At 37.5% G+C, this 20000-nt stretch overlaps 2 protein-coding genes across 2 annotated transcripts in view; both read right to left on the bottom strand.

Annotated features, from left to right (window-relative positions):
• LOC140930819 (uncharacterized) overlaps window positions 1-5801 on the bottom strand; it is a 14665-nt gene extending 8864 nt beyond the window's left edge. The window contains exon 1 of the mRNA XM_073380532.1: window positions 5683-5801. Within this exon, the coding sequence (XP_073236633.1) occupies window positions 5683-5793 (111 nt within the window). The 5' untranslated portion in view covers window positions 5794-5801. The remainder of the gene's footprint in view (window positions 1-5682) is intronic.
• Window positions 5802-14915: 9114 nt separating this feature from the next.
• Window positions 14916-19131, bottom strand: LOC140930805 (uncharacterized). Its single transcript, XM_073380519.1, has 3 exons — window positions 19016-19131; window positions 16220-16618; window positions 14916-15975 (listed from the first exon to the last, which is right to left on the bottom strand). The coding sequence occupies exons 1-3, from the start codon at window positions 19124-19126 to the stop codon at window positions 15619-15621; spliced, it is 867 nt and encodes a 288-aa protein (XP_073236620.1). The 5' UTR covers window positions 19127-19131; the 3' UTR covers window positions 14916-15618.
• Window positions 19132-20000: the final 869 nt, after the last annotated feature.

Here is a 20000-nt window from a genome sequence, read left to right as displayed (position 1 = left end):
CCAGACTGATTGTTATAAAGAAGATTATGATTTGTTAAGTATTTTTTAGATACGATTATAAACCACTTTTCGTAAAGTTTAGAAAAAGCTTGAAGAATGGAAATGGGCCGAGAATTTCAAGCTCTCCTGGATCACCAGGTTTTAAAAATAGACAGAACTTTTGCGATTTTGAGGGTATCAAGAAAGCACCCACTTTCTAAAGATAGGTTAATAATTTCAGTTAAGGGTTCAACAATAATGTCGATACTGAGTTTAATAATTCTCATTGGAATATTATCCACTCCAGAAGCTTTATAAGGGTTAAAACTATGTACTATGGCTTTACGTTCATCAGCCGCGAGAGGCTGAAATTCCAAAGGTGTTTCTGTGTTTTGGCTTAAGAAATCTCTGAAGTTTGCAGTGGAGGGTGAGATCCCAGCTGCTAGATTGAGACCAATGTTAGAAAAATACTTTCTAAAGCTGGTTGCAATAGAAGTGGGATCAGAGATAAGCTCACCATTACATTTAAAACAAGAGGGGTAGGTTAGTTTTGACTTGCCCTTATTAAGTACCTCATTAAGGATTTTCCATGTAGTTTATATATCATTTTGGAGGCTGCAAGTTTATGATCATACAATTTTTTTTTTCACAATCCGTATTAGGTGATTTAGCTTATTTTTAAAAGTTTTATAAGTCTTTTCAACAGCGACAATTAGATTTTAAGAATTTTTTTTTGTAAAGTTTAGCTTTAGTCCTTATGGATTTCAAAAGGCTTTTACATAAAGTGAGCCAAAGGTTACGACATGATTTTTGAACATTATACTTAAGTTGAATGGTTTTGGTATGAATGTTTTTGTTATATACTTCACTGAATTTATTAGCAAAAGATTCATAGGCTGAATTGGCATCTGATTCATCAAGATTCTCCCAATCAACACGTTCTAAGGAGGAACGAAAATTGTTTACATGTTCATCTTTGAAATAACGGACAACAATGCTTTCTCTTTTAGTGGAAGTGTCGTAATCAAAGTTTCCCCGGCTAACTGAAAAAATCGGCAAGTGGTCAGATAAATCATTTACAATCAGTCCATTTACAGATAGACAAGTAACGTTATTAGTGAAAATATTATCATTAAGAGAGGTCGTGTTAGATGTTATACGGATGGGCTTTGTGATCATGGGGTAAAGTAGGCGAGAAAACATAAGCTCTTCAAATTCTCCTGTAATGGCATGTAACTCATGCCGTAAAAGATCTAAATTAAAATCGCCCATGACATCACAGATCTTATTCTCTCTAGAAGTAGTAGACAACAATTTTCTCAATTAATCCAAAAAGTCATTTACATTTTCATCGGGCGGTCGATAAATAGTGCCAACTATGACATTTTTTCCCCAAGGGATATTGATCTCTGCAAATTGAAATAGCCTCGTAGCAACTTGGGTGTGAAGTTTTAGGTCTGATCTAATTTTGAATTCGAATTCGTCTAGTAAATAAAGGGCAACTCCATCGCCTGTTTTGTTTACCCTATAATTTGAGACAAAGTTATAGCCATTACGTATATCGACCAGATCTAAAGTGCTGTCGTTTAGCCAGGTCTCAGATATACCTATAACTGAAAGTTTGGGATCGACTAACCCTAAAAGCTGATTAAATTTCCCAAAATTACCATACACACTACGTGCATTTAAATGTAAGATCGGTAAGTCTAAGTCATTTTCGTTCACCAGTAATTCATTTAGCTGGCCTTCAAAAAAGTAATAACAAGAACTAGAGCTTTCTTTGAGAAAATTACAGTCTGGATCAAGATCAGTAAGATCGCTACCACGATGAAAATAATCCAAAGGGTTAAAACAAAGGTTTTCCAATCGATCAGCTTTGAAGTTAACAGTACCGTAAATATTTTTCAAAAATTACGTGGTCAAAAGATGTATCATCTAAGTGATTAAATGGAAAAATTTGAGCTAAACATTCAGAGCATAACCGATTGGTGGTTGAATTATTGCACTGACTGCAGATATACACTTCTGTATTATTACTCACGAATTCGCACAGTCTGATTTAGTTCCTGGTCGACATTGTAGCTTAAATTCCCGCTGTAATTGCACTTATCTCCAGGATCGATCTTGTTAGCAAAAATTTGCTAGCAAATTGTTTTCGCGATTGTCGCAAAAGAAATAACTGCGAAAAAATTACGTAAGAAAATCACTTACAAATATCGCAAAAATCGCAATAATAAGAACTCTAACAAGAATCAAAATAACAAGGATTTTTCTTACTAGCTGAAAACACCCATGGCAAATATCGCAAAAATAACAAATGTAACAAAATTCCAGACTTAGAAAGACAAGAAAAAAAACCTAACAAGAAACAAGATTTAGTAAGAGAAGAAACAAAGAAGGGCCCCGAAATGTCCACAAATATCGCAAAAAACGCAAAAAGTAACAAGGATTTTTTCTTGCTAGCTAAAAACACCCATGACAAATATCGCAAAAATCGCAAAAATAACAAATCTAACAAGAATCAAGACTTAGAAAGCAAAGAAGCCAAGAAGAGCCCCGAAATGTCCGCAAATATCGCAAAAATCGCAAAAATAACAAATGTAACAAAATTCTAGACTTAGAAAAAAGAAGAAACAAAGAAAGTGATTCTTGTTAGATTTGTTATTTTTGCCATATTTGCGATATTTGTCAAGGTTTTTTTCAGCTAGCAAGAAAAATCCTTGTTACTTTTGCGATTTTTGCGATATTTGCGGACATTTCGGGGCCCTTCCTTGGCTTCTTTGCTTTCTAAGTCTTGATTCTTGTTACATTTGTTTTTTCTGCCATATTTGCGATATTTGTCAAGTGTGTTTTCAGCTAGCAAGAAAAATCCTTGTTACTTTTGCGATTTTTGCGGACATTTCGGGGCCCTTCTTGGCTTCTTCTCTTACTAAGTCTTGATTCTTGTTAGATTTGTTATTTTTGCCATATTTGCGATATTTGGCAAGGGTGTTTTCAGCTAGCAAGAAAAATCCTTGTTACTTTTGCGATTTTTGCGATATTTGCGGACATTTCGGGGCCCTTCTTGGCTTCTTTGCTTTCTAAGTCTTGATTCTTGTTAGACTTGTTATTTTTGCGATTTTTGCGATATTAGTCATGGGTGTTTTTAGCTAGCAAGAAAAAATCTTTGTTTTTTTTGCGTTTTTTGCGATATTTGCGGACATTTCGGGGCCCTTCTTTGTTCCTTCTCTTACTAAGTCTTGTTTCTTGTTAGATTTTTTATTTTTGCCATATTTGCGATATTTGTCAAGGTTGTTTTCAGCTAGCAAGAAAAATCCTTGTTACTTTTGCGATTTTTGCGATATTTGCGGAAATTTCGGGGCCCTTCTTGGCTTCTTCTTTTTTCTAAGTCTAGAATTTTGTTACATTTGTTATTTTTGCGATTTTTGCGATATTTGTCATGGGTATTTTTAGTTAGCAAGAAAAATCCTTGTTACTTTTGCGATTTTTTGCGATATTTGCGGACATTTCGGGGTTCTTCTTGGTTTCTTTTTTTTTTCTAAGTCTTGATTCTTGTTAGATTTGTTATTTTTGCGATTTTTGCAATATTTGTCATGGGTGTTTTTAGCTAGCAAGAAAAATCCTTGTTACTTTTGCGATTTTTGCGATATGTGCGGACATTTCGGGGTTCTTCTTGGTTAAAAGGGGTTGACAGGCTAAACACGACTCCCGCTGTTTCGTGATGTAATAGGTCTTTGACCTTTAGAGTTTAGCTCTAACAAGTATGTCTTTTAGAGATTTTCCTCTCCTGTAGGAGATGAGAGGTGGTTCTCTGTATATTTCTCTCAGCATTGGTTGGTTTTCGATTAAATGCCACTTGCTCATTAAAATATTTTTAAGGTTAGGCAGTGATGGATTGTACTGTGTGACAAAAGGCATTAATCCGTTTTTCACTTTTTGCGGCTTTTGTTGAAGTGCCGACTTTCTATCTGTAAATTTGACCTCTGCGAGGATTTTGTTTACCAGATTATCTGGATAGCCTCGGACACGCAAGTGCGATCTGAAATTTTTAACGTTTTCTTTAAATGTTGCCTTTGAAGAGTTGGTTCTAAGGAGCCTAAGGGCTTCGCCTTTGATAAATCCTTTTTTCACGCCTGGAGCGTGACAGGAGGAAAAATGCGTATATTGAAATGTCTCAGTCGGTTTAAAGTGCGTACGGATGTCAAAGATTGAATCTTTGTAGAATCTCTCGCCTTTAAAGATAGTAGTATCTAGGAAGTTTGTTTTCTCTTCTGATATTTCAGCCGTGAATTTTATGGTAGGATGGTGCCTGTTTGCTTCTAAAATGAATTGGTCTATTTCCTCTCTGTTTGTGTCCCACAGGGAGAACACGTCATCGATGTATCTTTTCCACTCGAGGGGTTTTATCTTGCCTTTATTGATAATTTCTGTTTCTACCGCGGACATAAAGATGTTGGCAAAAGCAACTGCCACTTTTGTTCCCATTGCGGTACCATGAGTCTGGAGATAGTTTCTTCCATTGAACTGGAAGGAGTTCTCCTGTAGTATAAGTCTAAGCAAGCTTCTGAGTGAATTTGTAGGAATGGGTGTGTCGTTCTTATAGAAGGCTTCATATGCTTTGCATACAGTGTTTATTCCTTCTTCTTGAGGAATATTGGTGTACAGGCTGGTAACATCCATAGAAACTAGGATCGCGTTGTTTGGAACTTTCCTCTTTTCTATAAAGTTGATAAACTGTGTGGTATCTTTGAGGTAGGATTTTTGTACTTTAGCGATAGGCTGAGGATGTGGTCTAAAAATGATTATATACGTTCTGTTGGGCCATCGCAGCCCGAAATTATAGGTCTACCAGTTAAAACTGGTTTGTGAATCTTTGTTAGCGTGTAAAATAATGGTATACGCGGTGGGCTAGGTGTTTGAGAAAGCCACTTCTTGGTCATTGCGTCTATATGATTTCCCTGGTGGAGATCATTGATCATCTCTTCTACTCTTCGAGAGGTTTCTTGGACCATTGGTGTTTCGAGGGGCATGTAGTTTTTGCTATCATCAAGCTGAACTTGGCCCTCTTGTATTTTATCTGTTTTGTCCATGATGACCGTTGTTGTGCCCTTGTCTGCCTTTTTTATGATTATTTCTGAGTTTGATCTTAATTCTCTAAGCGCTTTACGCTCTTTGAAAGGCAAGTTATTTCGTGGCTTGATTAGTTCAATCTCAGCGAGTTGAACTTTAACTTCCTCTAAATAAGTTTCTAGCGCAACTGATTGTTGAACTGGAGGTCTTGATTCTTGTTAGATTTGTTATTTTTGCGATTTTTGCGATATTTGTAAGTGATTTTCTGACATAATTTTTTCTCAATTATTTCTTTTGCGACAATTGCTCATTTTGCTGCTTCCCTTCATAAACAACGCCAAAAAGGAGAGCTCCACCCTCAATTCAATTGACAGGACACGGCCGTCTATAGCTACCCGTCTATTATTGAGAAACTGCGAAAAAAATTCTATAAAACTTGGTAGGTCAGAACAATCCATGAGACCAACCTTTGAGGCAAAGTTTGAAACACAGACTTAACCACAGAAGAGTCGAAGCTAGCATTTTTATTGTGCAAATATAAACTCCGTTGCGGAACCTTTTGATGCGATTTTCTTTTCAACCAAGTGCCCGACACACAAAAATATCGGGTAAAACAGAATAATTGTTTCATACCTCACATAAATCTTTTAACTTTGCGGTGTTTTGTTGCTGAGGTGAGGTGGTTGTTCCCAGTGAACCGCCAGAAAAAGAGAAAACCAAGAAAACAGCGAAATACTGAACCATGATTAGAGCTCAACCAGAACACTGCGATTACTGAAATCAGTGCTACGTGCTCATCAGTTAAATAGCAAATATTTGTTTTTTAATTGTTTTAATGTTGCGGATACCTCTTTATTTCGTTTCCTTTTATGGTAGAAATATTTGTTTGTTTTCCTTCTTGAACAAGCTTCCCTTTTAAAGTGAGTCGTTATACGTGCGGTTATAGTTTCAAATATTTTTATATGATATATTTAAATCACAATATCATTTACCTCGTATCTTTTACCAACCATATCGTTTACCTGTGCACGTTTCGTTTGAGTTCGATTTTTTTTTTTGCAGTAACCTTTTTTAAACGATCTCATTATACGTTTGCACGTTTGACAACTTGGATATCGTACTGAAACAAATGCGTATTTTAACCAATTGAAGTAACCTTGTTATGTGCACGATATTTGTTAACTCGTTTTTCTTGATGATGGCCTGTTTTCTTTTTTAGTTCTAACCCGCAAAAAATTTAGGGTTGCAACCTCTTAAAAGCACCCACTTCTAGGTGGTTGGTGCTTATTATTAAGTTACAATTTTAATTCAGCGCCAGCCACGCAAGTTCAACCTGACAAAGTTCATAAGTAATATTCTTTGAAGATTCTGTTGCTAAGCATTTATCATAAGTAATGAACTCTTCGCAAGGAGAGAAAACGGATAAGTAACCACAAAACCAGTTAAAATCAAACGCTATGCCAAGGCATAATGTTTTTTTTTTTTTTTATGTTGACACTATAGTATGTCTTTCAGACGGTCTTCAGGGGTTGTCTCGCTGCATAGTTGGTCATGCGACTCGTGTTAACCTAACCTCTCTTTCAAGGGGTAATCATTTTCATCGCTCTATTAAGGGAGCATACAACTGTAAACATTCCCGCGGTCGCTCCTCCTTGCTTTTACCACGATAAATACATCTCGGCGCAAAAAAATATTTCTCTCCCCTCCGTCCTCCTTTGCCATCTGTCCGGAGACCTTCTGTACGTTTATAATATAGTTTTGCAGTTGGGCGAATTTCTAGCCCCACCATTGCTAAAAATTAATAAATTGTTTAGTATTATCGATTATTATTAGTATTAACAGTCAATTAAACTACCACTCAGACAAGTGGCCAATAATTGGCCCAACACTCCAGTGCCATCTCTGTTGTAGCTTCAGTGAGTGCTCCCCAAATTACCGCTACGGTGCGGCATAAATACTTCATTATCATAATTTATACATACTGAGAAATACTCACCAAAAAGCTATGTCGTAAATTTTCGTACGCAAATAAGTTCAAGCCAATCAGAGGAGCGAACGATGATTTTCACACGTGAAAAAAATGATACGTCCAATCATAATCGCGAACGATGTTTTATCACGTGTTAGAAAAATGATACGTCCAATTAGAAGCCACAGAGGTGTGTGAGTTTCGCGCCAAAATTCCCGCCTTTTATTGCAGCTTGCAGCGCCGCTTCGCACACATTCAACGAGAAAAGTTTTAGTCAAAGAGTTTTTCTCGCTAAAAAAAAGTGAAAACCATTTCGGTAATGGAGTGGAGTAGTTTCGTTTGTTTCACTGTCGATAAAGAAAACGGTAGACAGCCGGCCAAACAACGGCGGAAAGGGATAAACAGAACGAGACGTAAGCTTTTGTTGTGCTTTTCGTCGGAGCTACTTTGCCTTTTATTTAAGCTTAAGCTTATATTGAAACCGGCCATTTTACTTAAATTCACTCATTTTCAATTGTGCATTGAGAACAAACAGTTAAGATTACTCATGGTTCTTGGATTACCTCATATCCTCACCGTCATTCATGTTTTCAACAAATGGTTTTACTAAAAAGCTGATAATTCGTTTTCGTTGTCATTTTGCGGTAAGTGTGTAGCGGCAAATTTTAGCATTTTTGAAAGATTTAAAATAAAAAGGCCGCCAAAATGATGAATGTCTCAGTATGTATATAATAAACACAATACCACATGGAAAGGGCTTTGTACGGTATTTACACACTCGTTGTTTTTGTATCAGAAATCTTACTCGTTCGCTGCGCTCACTCGTTCGATTTCTGATACGTTAACAACTCGTGCGTAAATACCGTACGCCAGCACTTTCCATGAAGTATTCTCTATTTATGATATGGACAGAACCGTTATTCTGCATCTACTGTCCACCATCACTACCATTCCCGTTTCTTGAATTCAAATATTTTCAAAGTTAAACTGAAATTTGTTTTGTTTTTTTTCGTTAACGCGCACGTAAGCGAAGTTTAGTAATTTATTTACAAGGGCATCAATATTTTGATAGCGCTGATAGCTGTAGCCTCCCCGCAGACGTCCTTTGGGGTTCGTTTGTCAAGCATTCGTTTCTTCCCCACGGACGTGGGGAAATGAATGCGTGACAAACGAACCCCAAAGGACGTCTGCGGGGAGGCTATGATAGCTGTCGTTTATTGTTTCTTTTACATGAAGTTTGTTTTTGCTAGCACGCCAAAAATATCAAGTCGTGACCTCCTCATAGTTTTCCCTGCTAAGTACGTAGGTCGAGTTTCTAAACAAGCTCAACCTTGGCTGTTGTTCCTCTTTTTTTTCTAAAATACGGAGATAATAAGGACCAGCAAACTGGCCTGCTAGTAAGAGATACTCAAAGAGTCGCCATGGAGCAACTATAAATCCATCTCTGATCGAATCAATACTAATGATAGTTTATTTTAAACTGAGAAACATAATTCCAGATTTTTTCTTTCTTTCTGAACGTTTTTTAATATTAGACAATAGAAAGAATTTCAGCACGTCCAGGAAATTAAACTATAAGTAGAAATTTGTAAAATAGAAGCTCTAGTCAAACGTTTTTACAGTTTATCTAGAAAAGGAATACTGATAGTTTTTCTATTTTCTCGCTGGCTAGCTGGTTTGGTACTTTTTTAGTCGATCAATAATCCACTCCAACGAGGCTTCCTTCTTTCTTTTTACCATTCAATTATGCGCGAATCTCTTGCACTTTTCTTTTTTTACAAACAGGAAAGTGAATTTAAAGTGAAAAGTCCATAGGTAAAGATTTGATAGCCCGCCATCGCACCAAGGCCCCCCTGAAGAGGTTAGCGCGCTTACTCCTGGTTTATCTGATACCCTTTTCTACCTTGCCTTTTTTGCTTGATTGTTTGTTTGTTTTTTGTGTGTGTGTCTGTGTTTGCCTTGTTTTGTTTTTTTTTCTTTTCCTTTTCTCTTTTCACCACAAAAATTTAACCACAACGCATCTTTAAAGGCAACGAGTCAGTTTTTAATAGGGCTCTGGTGCCAGTTCAGTGGTAGAATTCTCGCCTGCCAAGCGGGAAGCCCTGGTTCGATTCCCGGTCAGTGTATCTATTTTTAATGTTTGTGGATAAAAAATAATAATAATAATAAATAATAAAAATAACAATTACAGAAAAGATTGTTATCGTCCAGTTATCTAGCTAATTTAGTCATAACAAGGGGTAAAGAACAAAAGATCTTTCACAGATTGGGGTATCCAATGTACAATACAGGAAGTAGGACAATTGTTTTTAGCTTTTGTTCATCGCGTGTTTATAGCAATTTCCCTCTACAATGCTTATGCTCTAATAAAATTGTTGATCGATATTCTCTCCTCCATCTTTGCAACTTTTCCATCTACTATGAAGTAGCCGCTTAAGGCAGCAAAAAATAAAGCTGTTTTACCTATTCGCATTCAAGAATTTGAGATCAGTTCTGGATCGCTGGTTTCATAGGATGGTTCTGGCAAAAGAACGCATTTATTCAAAGAATCTGTTTTGTTTTACTCATCATTTTCTTGGTTTACTTATTTTATTGTATCTTCGAGTCATTTTATTTAAAGTACGCGTCAGATAAAAGTTCCAAGAAACCCCTTAAATAAATACAATGTATGTTTCCCTTATTTTCCATTTGAAGTGGAGTTATTAAAACATAAAAGAAATTAAGAATTTGAAGCTTTGTGTTGCTCTAAGGTCACTGTTTATAGTGTTTAGCAGAAACAGGTCACCACTACTTTCATTTAATTTAATCACATTTGATCGAGAGTAAAAAATATTTGAGGTTAGTTGGCTGTTCCCAGCGAATTCGCAGAAAAACATACATCAACGGGAAAGCGAAATGCTGCAGCAATGTTTTGTGATCTGTGCTTTGTGCTCGTTTATTGGATAACGAATATTTCTTAACTGCTTATTTGCATTTTCTTATGGGAATAATATTTGTCGTTACTAATTTGGTCCTTGTTCCTATTTCTTTCTCGAACAACTAAATATTTAATGCAGCCATCTACTAAATAATATCCGGCCTTTTTAAGTGGGTAAACAGTACGTGTGAGCAGTCAACTGAAATTTTGGTCAAGCTCCAGCTGAACAAGCCCAAAACATAGGTGTGCTTTCTATTTTTAATCTTAACACCATCAGATAATTTTCCCACTGACCCATGGACACGCACGTTTTGTTTGTTCTGATCATATGACTAAAAAAATGCCTAATTTAAAAAAAAGAGAATTTTAAGACCTTGATACAATGTTACATGCAAGATACTTGTTGCTTCGTTTTTATTTATTATAGGTATACTTTGTTCGAGTTTGTTCTGTTTTTAACATGCCAACAATTCAAGATGACCTCACTTAAATGTTTAGAGTGTATCTACTTCTGCAAGGTCGGTGGTGTTAAGTATTAAATTAGAATTTTGATTCAGCGCCAGCAAGCCTTGCCAAGGCCTTTAGATTGTTTCTTTGATCATGATTTTGAGGTAATCGGTGTTTAAGTTTTACATCCCTTGAAGGTTAATCTGTTTTGGTTCTTTTCTGTTGTTCAAATGTTTAAGTTATTAGTATGAGCTCTGCTCTACGCAAGGATAGAAAACAGAGTGAATAACAAAACAAGAGATATACTGATACTCTTGAGCCGGCGATGCTTACGCTGAAATGAATTGCCTCCACACGCGTCATATTTTTCTATATTTGTATATGAATTTCTTAACACACACGCACACAACATTCATTCCGCTCACAAAAACAACAAAAAAATAAAAAAATAAAAAAAAACAAGAAAACAAGAAAAAATTACTTGGAAGGACAAACTGTTAATTTCTTTTGGAAGCCAAGACGCCCTTATTAGGACTGGTTCCTAGATACTTCTTCTGTCATTATCCGGGACACCGACTCCCATCCGGTGTGAGCATCACCCTTTGTGTAGCCACTACACTGTCCTAACCATCATTCCACTCTAACTGCGCCTTGTGGGATGTTTTCACAGTACCCCTCAAATGACCGATGATGATGCAGATTAGAGTTCCCAGAAGAAGAAGAAGAGAAAAAAAAAACAGGCAGTGAGACCAAAAGTTGAAACAGGATTGTGAAAATTTAGACGTGTTAAACTACAGTAAAGATTCGGCTTACGCAATATCTTCACTCAAAAATAGGCGCAGAGAGATTAAGATAGGCTATCAGAAAGCTAGCACTTTGACAGTTGCTCTAATCTTCGAGCAGGCCTTGTTCACGCGGTTTTTTTTCCAAGCACTATCCTTCACCAAGAAATGTCAACTAAAGCAAAATAATAATTCGATACCTCGCATGAATCTTTTATCTGTTCTTTTTGTTGTTGTTGAGCCTAGCTGGTTGTTCCTTGTGAACCACCAGAAATACAGAGAATCAGGAAACAGCGAAATACTAAACCATGCTGAGGGCTGAACCAGAACCCTGCGAACTGTGATCAGTGTTACGTGCCACATTCTTGTTGAAGTGGGCCGTTATACATGCAAGTATTCTTTCTATTCAATTTATCTCTTAACTACCACTATTTGTTTTCGTTTCAATTTTTAACACTGTAAAAGGTTTGAGGTTGCAACCTCTAAGAAGCAGCTTCTTCCAATTCTTTGCATTGTTCCCATGCATTTTGCATTTTCCCATTCCCGATTCCATTCCATTACCCGATTCTCCTGCTTGCTCCGCGTTCCCGTTATCCGCTTTATTAACTTCCGTATGTGTTGTCTAATTTCCTGTAGGCGCTTATAGTATCATATAGAGGAGAGTAGAAAACGGAAGGTAGACAAAAGTAAAACATTATGCACGCTTCTCCCCTCCCCCCAATTACCGGTACCTCCTTTTTTGACCATCACCACCACTTTCCACAGAGGTGGGCTGGGTCAAGAGTTGCAAATCCAACGATAAGGATTAATACGCCACATTTCTGAGCGTTTCTTAGGCCAAGTCGAACAATGGCGTTTTCTTTTAACAAGAAGGAACGAATTTTTGTTGGCGGAAGGATAATCGATGAAAGTTCTTTCGGTTTCAGCCTCCTTAAACTGTAAAACTATGATTCCTGAAAAGTCAGCAATGAGAAAGGAATTCGATCACGTGAAAACATAAAAACGTGACTCGACATGGTAATTAACATGGCCTGAAAATCAACTGACACTTGAGTATCTATGAATTCAAGGTCGTTAATTTCAGTTGGAGGAGTTGGCCTTGGGTCGCGAGGCATTTTACAACTTTAGCAGTAAATGCTTGTCAAATGCTCTGCTTTGTCCCGGTCGATCAGGGGACGGGGGTTTTGGGGCGTAGTTTTAATTACATTTGCTAAAGCATTACTAAAAATGAGTCAGGTAGCTGATAGAAAATTTAAAAATACACTAAGAATTTTTCACAGGATTCGAAGGTGATCCGAAAGTTGCAATTGAAGTTTATACTAGCCGCCATCATACTGAGGTATCTCAGACAAGATAGCGGACTTACTGATAGATTATTAGATTTTGCAAAATAACTAAGATAGTACGCGCGCTCTGATTGGCCGAGAGGAGTCTTTGCATGAGAGTATGTAAACATGGTTGTGGCGTCAAGATTTTTTGCTTTTCGCGCGCTAATCACGCAAGCACGAATTTGAAAAAGTTTTCGAGTTCAAAACTCAACAAGTTTACTTTATTTACCAATTCCTCCGTCGGCTGAAACTTGGAAAATCGTTACAAAGAAGGTGTGTCAATTTTTTTTCGCTTAAGCTGACAGTTTAAGCGAGAAAAATCCGTATTTTGAATAGCATCTTTTTGCAAAACAAGAACTGATTACGCGTGCAAGACGTCGTGTACAAGACTTTGCGACTGGTAAGAATTTCTCTTTTAATCAGTGCCAAAACAAAAAGTTTTGCGTTTTTTTCTCGGGAAAGTTATTTTATAAAAGCAATAGAAAACTTTTTTCCTGTGTTTGCATAGCCTGATGTAAACACTAGAGGGGCTGGGAGAATTCGAGACAGTTATGCAAACCCAAGACGAAGTCGAGGGTTTTGCATAACGGGCAATTCCCATTGGCCAAATTTCGATGCAAGCTGTCACCAAGCTGTCAAGTAATGTTTTCAACAAGTTATTCACGTAGTTCCATACCGTGACGAATTGCTAAAGTTTTCGCTGTAAAATGACAGATGTTGATCGCCTGGATTTGCTCGCAAGAATTGGGATTTGTTTTAAAATCGGAGCAGATACTACTTATCTATCTATCTATCACCCATGATATTAATAGGTAATCAAATGGTATACTCGTGAAATTAGGGAATAATTTCACGCCCGTTTGGTTATTTGGTATTCTCCTGTAAAACACCGTGTTTCCCCACCTCCCCTAATGAGAAAACACCCTTTTTTTATTCACCAAGCCTGAGATTCGAGCCCGGTCGCCACAGTGGCTAACAGGGGTGAAGACAAGAGTCATACGATACATGTTGGGACCGACGTATACGCATAGCTTCCTTATACGCTCACGGTTAAAAAAAAAAAGGAGTAAAAAAAGGGGAAGAAAGAAAAAGAAACAGACAATTTAAAAACAATCAAACAAAACAGAGAGAAAAAAATATTGATGTCACGCCTCTTGGCTAATCAGAGCGTGCGTACTGTCTTAGATATTTTATAAAATATGTCCAGTACCATTCTCCACATTTCCGATGAAAGTTCCTTGAGGTCCTTTTTGAAAACCATATCTTTTATGAAAAAGTTTCCTCAATAAAGATGATGATTATTGTTAGACACTTCTAGTTAAAAGTTTACCTATTTATATTTGAGCCATGAATCAAGAAAGAATCAAGAACGAAAATGGAAATGAGCTTGTGTATTGGCTGGAAATGAGGTTGCGTATGTTTCCATGAGTTTCATCACATTCTTTGCTTGATTACCATCAGCCTCTTTTTAGGAACTTGATTTGTTACTCCTCAACCGATAGAAAAGAGGGCTGGACGCGCAGATTCGCGAAGGTCGATTTTTACCAGTCAGATCGTTGTCTGCCTATCAGATCGAGCAGGCTGCAAGAAAAATTTTTCTTCCCGGGAAGGTCAGTCAAAATTAAACCTGATCAGAGATAAATGAAGAAATTTGAACCTAATTGGGGTTTAATTCGTTGGAAATAAAAAAATAAAAAACATGTGTAGTAAAATTACCTTTTACTGAAAGCCTTGCACATTGAAGGAAACTGAATGCACTAACAAATATGAGTGAAAAATCAGGAGAACTCTATCAAAAGAAAAACAACGTCCTATTTCTTTTAACTGATCCAAAACTGTCAATTAAAGGGGCTGTGTCACGGCAGTCCAGTTCATTTTGTTTAATTTTGCTAATTACAGTCGCCCTCAATCGCTATTGAACTTAAAGAAAGCAAAGAAATTACATATAAATGACAAAATCAGAGATCAGAGACAAACAAATGTGTCTCCCGAGCAATATTTTTGAAGTTGCAAGCAGTAGGGATCAACTTTGAAAAGCTGTAAGGCTGAACAGTTTTCAGAAATCCTAATTTCAATCCGTTTCAATCTTCAGTTTTGCCCGTCCGTGGCATCTGTTGTTTCCGATGTGTTAAATTAGTTCGCCCTCCTCCCCCAAAAGACAGCTGGACGCATGGCCAATTTTCTTAAGTCGATTTTCACCAATCAGATCGTCGCCAACATATAAAATAGATAGAATAGATTATTTTTGCTTTTCAACCTTCAAAGAAGCGGAAATTTCAACCTCATTTGGCTTCGGTAGAAGTAACAAAGACGACATGTGTATATATATATATTTTTTTTTTACTAAAAATCTGATGTACATTTGAAGCCAACGCACTAACACAATTAAAAAAGGAACAATAACAAAGACTCTCTATTACAAGAAAGAGAGAAAAGTAAAGTCCCATTTCTTTCAACAGATGCAACTGTGAATAGAAGAATACTCAAGTTATGCTTTAATTACATTCAACTCTTTCACTTTTGCTATAAATTTTACTAGCAGGCAGTATTTTTTTTTTTTTTTTTTGGCGTGACCCGGAAATGGTCTATCACTCGGATCACGACTATGGAAAAGTTCAGGTTTCCTACTCCTCTTTTGATCTAATCTTCTTTCCTGTCAATTTTTCTTTCAATGTGGAGGTTAAAGCTACACCTATATCGAACACGCATCAGAGTCAATTGTGCGCAGAGAACTAACATTGCGTGTCTGGTTAAATACGTCTCATTAGACTTGTTTAAGTACCAAAATGTTATCTTATTTTTCAAGAAAAGTATGATTTAGAACATTTTCCAAAGGAAGCCATGGTCTTAGCTTGCCTTTCATTTGTTTCAGGTAAACAAAAAATTCTAAGACCTTTATTTTTACCCCAAGTTTACAATTCCACGAAAATGGTCGATCTCAAGAAATAGGATAGCCTGAATTGTTAAAAAACTGACTCATTTTTTACTTATCAGTTAAGTTTTAAATATGAAGATGGGAATTACACATGCAGAGATCGTGCAAACCCTTGACACTGGTGTTCAGCGACTGTAGAAAAAAAAAAACAGAAAATAAAAATAAAAAACCTGGCCGAAGACTGGGGAAGACTATGACTGGGGCCTAGATACTTCTTCAATCATTATCCGGGACACTGACTCCCATCCGGTGTAAGCATCACCCAGGGTGTAGCCACTACTACACTTTCCTACCCATAATTCCACTCTCACGGCGCCTTGTGGAATGTTTTCACAGTATCCCTCAAATGACCGATGATGCAACAGATTATGGTTCCCAGATGACCAGTTGTTGTAAACAGCAGCCTCAATCGTCATTGGTCCACTACATTCGTTTCCATTGAACTTGAAATACCACCGATTACACTTAGTATCACCATTGACCCTCATGTTTCCCTGGAATGAGACTTTGAGCGCTGAATCAGATGTTAATTTGTTAAAAGCGCACTCCTGGAAAACAATTTAAATTTATTTAGTAACGTCTCTACTCTTGTAATACTAAATGGGAAAGGAAATAATCATCAACTGAAAGAGGTTAAACGGAGTAATGATCACGGGAAGGAGAAGGAGATTTATCTTCTCTGAGCTAATTAATTGACTCCAAGTTAATTTCAGCAAAACCTTAAATTTTCTATTAAATGAGATCGTCTTGTCTTGTCATCCATAGCAATTATTTAGCATATTTCTTGTTTACCTTGATCTTCCCGTTATCAGTTTCGGTTTCCGATTTCCACACACATTGTTTCCAGTTGGTTTGAGGTACTACACTTGCTTGACTTGCTTTGACGCTTTCTCCTTTCTCTCCTTTGTCTCCTTTTCTTCCTTGATTTCCCACAATGCCTTGCTCTCCTTTCATTCCCAGAATTCCTGGTTCACCTGTTATGCCCTTCATTCCTGGCGGTCCGCTCGTCCCAGGAGGCCCTTCGCGTCCTCTGTCTCCTCTTGGACCCGGCATTCCTTGTGATCCCTTATCACCAATCTGTCCTTTCTCGCCTTCCCTTCCCTGGGGTCCTTGCGGCCCCGGCGTACCAGGCATTCCCGGCATGCCATTTGATCCTGGAATACCAGGAAACCCATGACCAAGTATGGATTTCTGAAAATAAGCAACTGTAGTTAAATGGAGAGCTGAAGAAAGAAATAGATTCTAAATTCCATAATCCCCCAAACATAGGTATTCTAGCTGTGACCGGTTATAACACATGTATTGAGGGAGATCAATGCACTTTCCCGTGTTTAAAGAACTTAAGTGTTATTGGTTAGTAGAAAAGGATGGCGATAATGGGATTCATAGAAACATATGAAAACCAGCTCATGTTGAACTCGGACGAATTTAACTTCAAAGGAAATTTCAGTGAAGGTTACATTTTAGTATGAGAGAAAGTACTGGCTAATTTCAGGGCGGAAACTACGTTCTTACTAAGTACTTTGCTTCCTTTCCGTACAGCACAATGACAGGGTGGTATTACTGTGGTAGACTTCAAAACAGTGCATATTTTTGCGTATTCAAGTGCGGAGGTCTGGAGCGAGGATGAAAACGGAGAGCGAGACTAGGGAGAGACGCTAAAAAAACGGACTGTCCGTTTTGCATATGTACTTTATATTCGTTTGAATTGCTTACTTCTCCCAGCCACGGGCAATTCCCACAAGATAAATTTTGATACAAGCTGTTAAAAAGGTGTGAAGTTATGTTTCCAACAAGTCATTCGCGATGTTTCCTACTGTGATGAATTCATTATTCATTGGCGGGTTCAGTTTTTTTCTAATTTGCGAAGGCATCGCAGCGCATTTTCTAATCTTTGTTCCGCACGGCGAGAAAACTCTTGCGGAGAAAGATTGTCCTTCGTCGAGGACATCAAAAAGTTTGTTTATCAGAAGGTCGGCCAACTTTGGTAACGTTTGACCTTTTTTTCTAGCAGCGGCAATAAACATTTTTTCAGAGCTTATCGATCCACTCTTAAAATTGTCGAACTGTCATGAAACAACAGTCGCACATTCTACAATTATCTGAAGCGCTGGGCTCGGCTTTCTCCCTCTTCGAGAAACAGGCACAGGCTTTGTCGGTGTACTACCACTTCCACTCATTTTTTTTCTTCTTGAAAACACTACATTGCACACGGAAACAACGCTCAATGCTACTTTGGATGAACTACTGGATACAGCGGCGTTAATCACAAGATTCGAAGCCAAGTGCAAACAATAACACGTGCTATTCTCTCGCGAAATCAATCACCGTATTTATCAAATTTACAAAGAGTGTGAAGTTTTGAATAGATTTTTGACAGCTCGACGACATTTTTTGAAGCCCCTGGTCAGAACGAACTCATTGTATGGAAAACGGGCAGTCGGTTTTGCTTCTCTCGCCTCAGGCGCGTGAGGCTCCTATGCTACTCTTACGTTACACTAGACCGATTTCAGCTTGAGAAAAAAAAAAAAAGAAAAAAAAAAGGCTGGTTTGCAATCTATTATTGTGCCTACTGTGCAAATTGTATGGCTAGCACGTGTGTGAGGTAGTAAGTGGTATAAAGGTGATTCTGGGTGGTGGTGCATGCCGTGCATGCAGGTCATCGCGTCACCAGGGTGATTTAACGTAACGCCAATGCGTCATACATAGCGCTCTTAATTAAATAGACAGGTAGGCTGACACAGCGTATTAAGGGTGCGTTTCTTTAATAAAATTCAAAAGTGGATTATTAATCAGTCTAAATGATCCACAGTGATCCACCTCCGTTTTTTTCGGATTCTAATAAAACCGAGGTGGATTCTTTGGATCTCATCCAATACCGGATATGTGATCCGAAGCGTTTCTTTACTACGGATCCGAAAAGTGTGAAAACTGCTAGAGGTAACTTGAAACAATTTTAGTACATACATCAGCTGTTTGACTACACTTCTCATCTTTATACGGCCATTTATCTACCCGAGGCATGGATTAAACGATCAATTTTATTTGTTTTATCGGAGTGGTAAAATTGCGCAATACAAATAGGACCTACATTGTTCTAGTTCTCAAGACAAGACTGCTACGCAACTTGTAAGGGTTTACCTTTCCAGTAGATATCGTATTGCAAGATTGTTCTTCATTTGACCGGTCTAAAGCAGTATACTTGATCTAATCGTCGTTTGATCTGATCTTGGATTTTAATAAGCAAAGAATCGACAAAGAAAAGCACCCGAAATTCCAAGATCGAGTTTATCAATGTAAGATAGACATTGACCAGGTCACAAAAGGGGATTATTCAGATAAACAGCCCATTTCAGAACGCAAAGAATACAAAAAGATGCTTGGATGCAATATTATCTATTAATGAAATGGGAGCTGCGATTCCATTTAAGTGACACGGTATAAAACCTGTGCTCGAATACTTTAAGGTAAGTGAGAACACTTTTTTCGGAGAGGGAAGTGATGGAAAATTTACCTTTCAAGCTGTTTTTACGCACTACGCGTGGAGACAAAAGAAATATCAGCTGAAGCAGGACAATTATATCTTACCTCACATAAATCTTTTATCTTTGCACTGTTTTGCTGCTGAGGTGAGGTGGTAGTTGCAAGTGATACTCCAGAAATACAGAGAATCAACAAACCCGTGAGACAATGCGGCATTACGAGAGCTGAACAGTAGACTGTGTTTTCTGAGATCCGTGCGTTGCGCTCTTTATTTAACTAGCGAATATTCTAAGTTAATCTTGTGCTCCTGTTTATTTTCATTTCCTTTTATGGTATTTACTGACCTAGTCTTGCCAAGAATTTAATACAGTCGACCTCGTAAAACGTCCGGCCTTTTGTAAAGGAGTTCTTATACACGTATACTAAGCAAACCTAAACGTTTTGTTAACGTTCGAGCTAAACAGTCCTAAAACATATTACTTTTTTGTTTCTCATTTTCATTTTAAATCACCGAATCATTAGCCGCGTATGTACCTGCAAGCTCGTTTGTTTGTTGTTTTTTTAAATAATTATATTTTCAACTTGCCAAACTTTTAAGGTCACCTTGAATGTTTGGCGTGCATCCATTCCAGGTGGCTCGTGTTTTAACATTCCAATTTAATAATACTTGAACTAGTATTAAATTATAGAATTTTGATTCAGCGCCAGCTAAACTAGTCCTTCAGATTGTTTTTGTAATCATAATTTTAATGTAATCGGTATTTATATTTCACATTCCTTGAAGGCTGATCTCTTTGGCGGTGCTCCTCTTTTAAAGGAGTTTAGGAACTACGAGTATTGTACTCTACCTACTGATAGAAAGAGCGAGCTAACAGGTAGGAGCTTTTATTTATTATTGCCTTTTCGAGTGTTTATAGATGAACCTCAAAGCTCTTATATTCTTGAAGTGCAAAAGTAAAGAAAGGAGAAAAAAGCTAAAACAAAACGAAACTTGTTCTTTTTGGTAACTTAAGTCATGACTTGACCTAAACCAGGAGGGTGTGGCTGAACAGTAAACTCCTTAAAACGAATCTCCAGGCGAAAAGTGTCT

This window comes from Porites lutea, chromosome 3 (assembly GCF_958299795.1).
Source record: "Porites lutea chromosome 3, jaPorLute2.1, whole genome shotgun sequence".
Taxonomy (NCBI): domain Eukaryota; kingdom Metazoa; phylum Cnidaria; class Anthozoa; order Scleractinia; family Poritidae; genus Porites; species Porites lutea.
Note: the sequence above shows the minus strand (reverse complement) of the source record. Positions and strands in the feature narration are given on the sequence as shown.

What these genes read in the sequence shown, in the direction of transcription:
- LOC140930805 (XM_073380519.1), bottom strand. Translation starts at nt 19,126, where the DNA reads ATGCCGCATTGTCTCACGGGTTTGTTGATTCTCTGTATTTCTGGAGTA. An exon ending in AGATAAAAGATTTATGTGAG is followed by an intron (nt 16,619 to 19,015) that starts GTAAGATATAAT and finishes GCTTATTTTCAG; the next exon opens with AAATCCATACTTGGTCATGG. An exon ending in CTGATAACGGGAAGATCAAG is followed by an intron (nt 15,976 to 16,219) that starts GTAAACAAGAAA and finishes ATTGTTTTCCAG; the next exon opens with GAGTGCGCTTTTAACAAATT.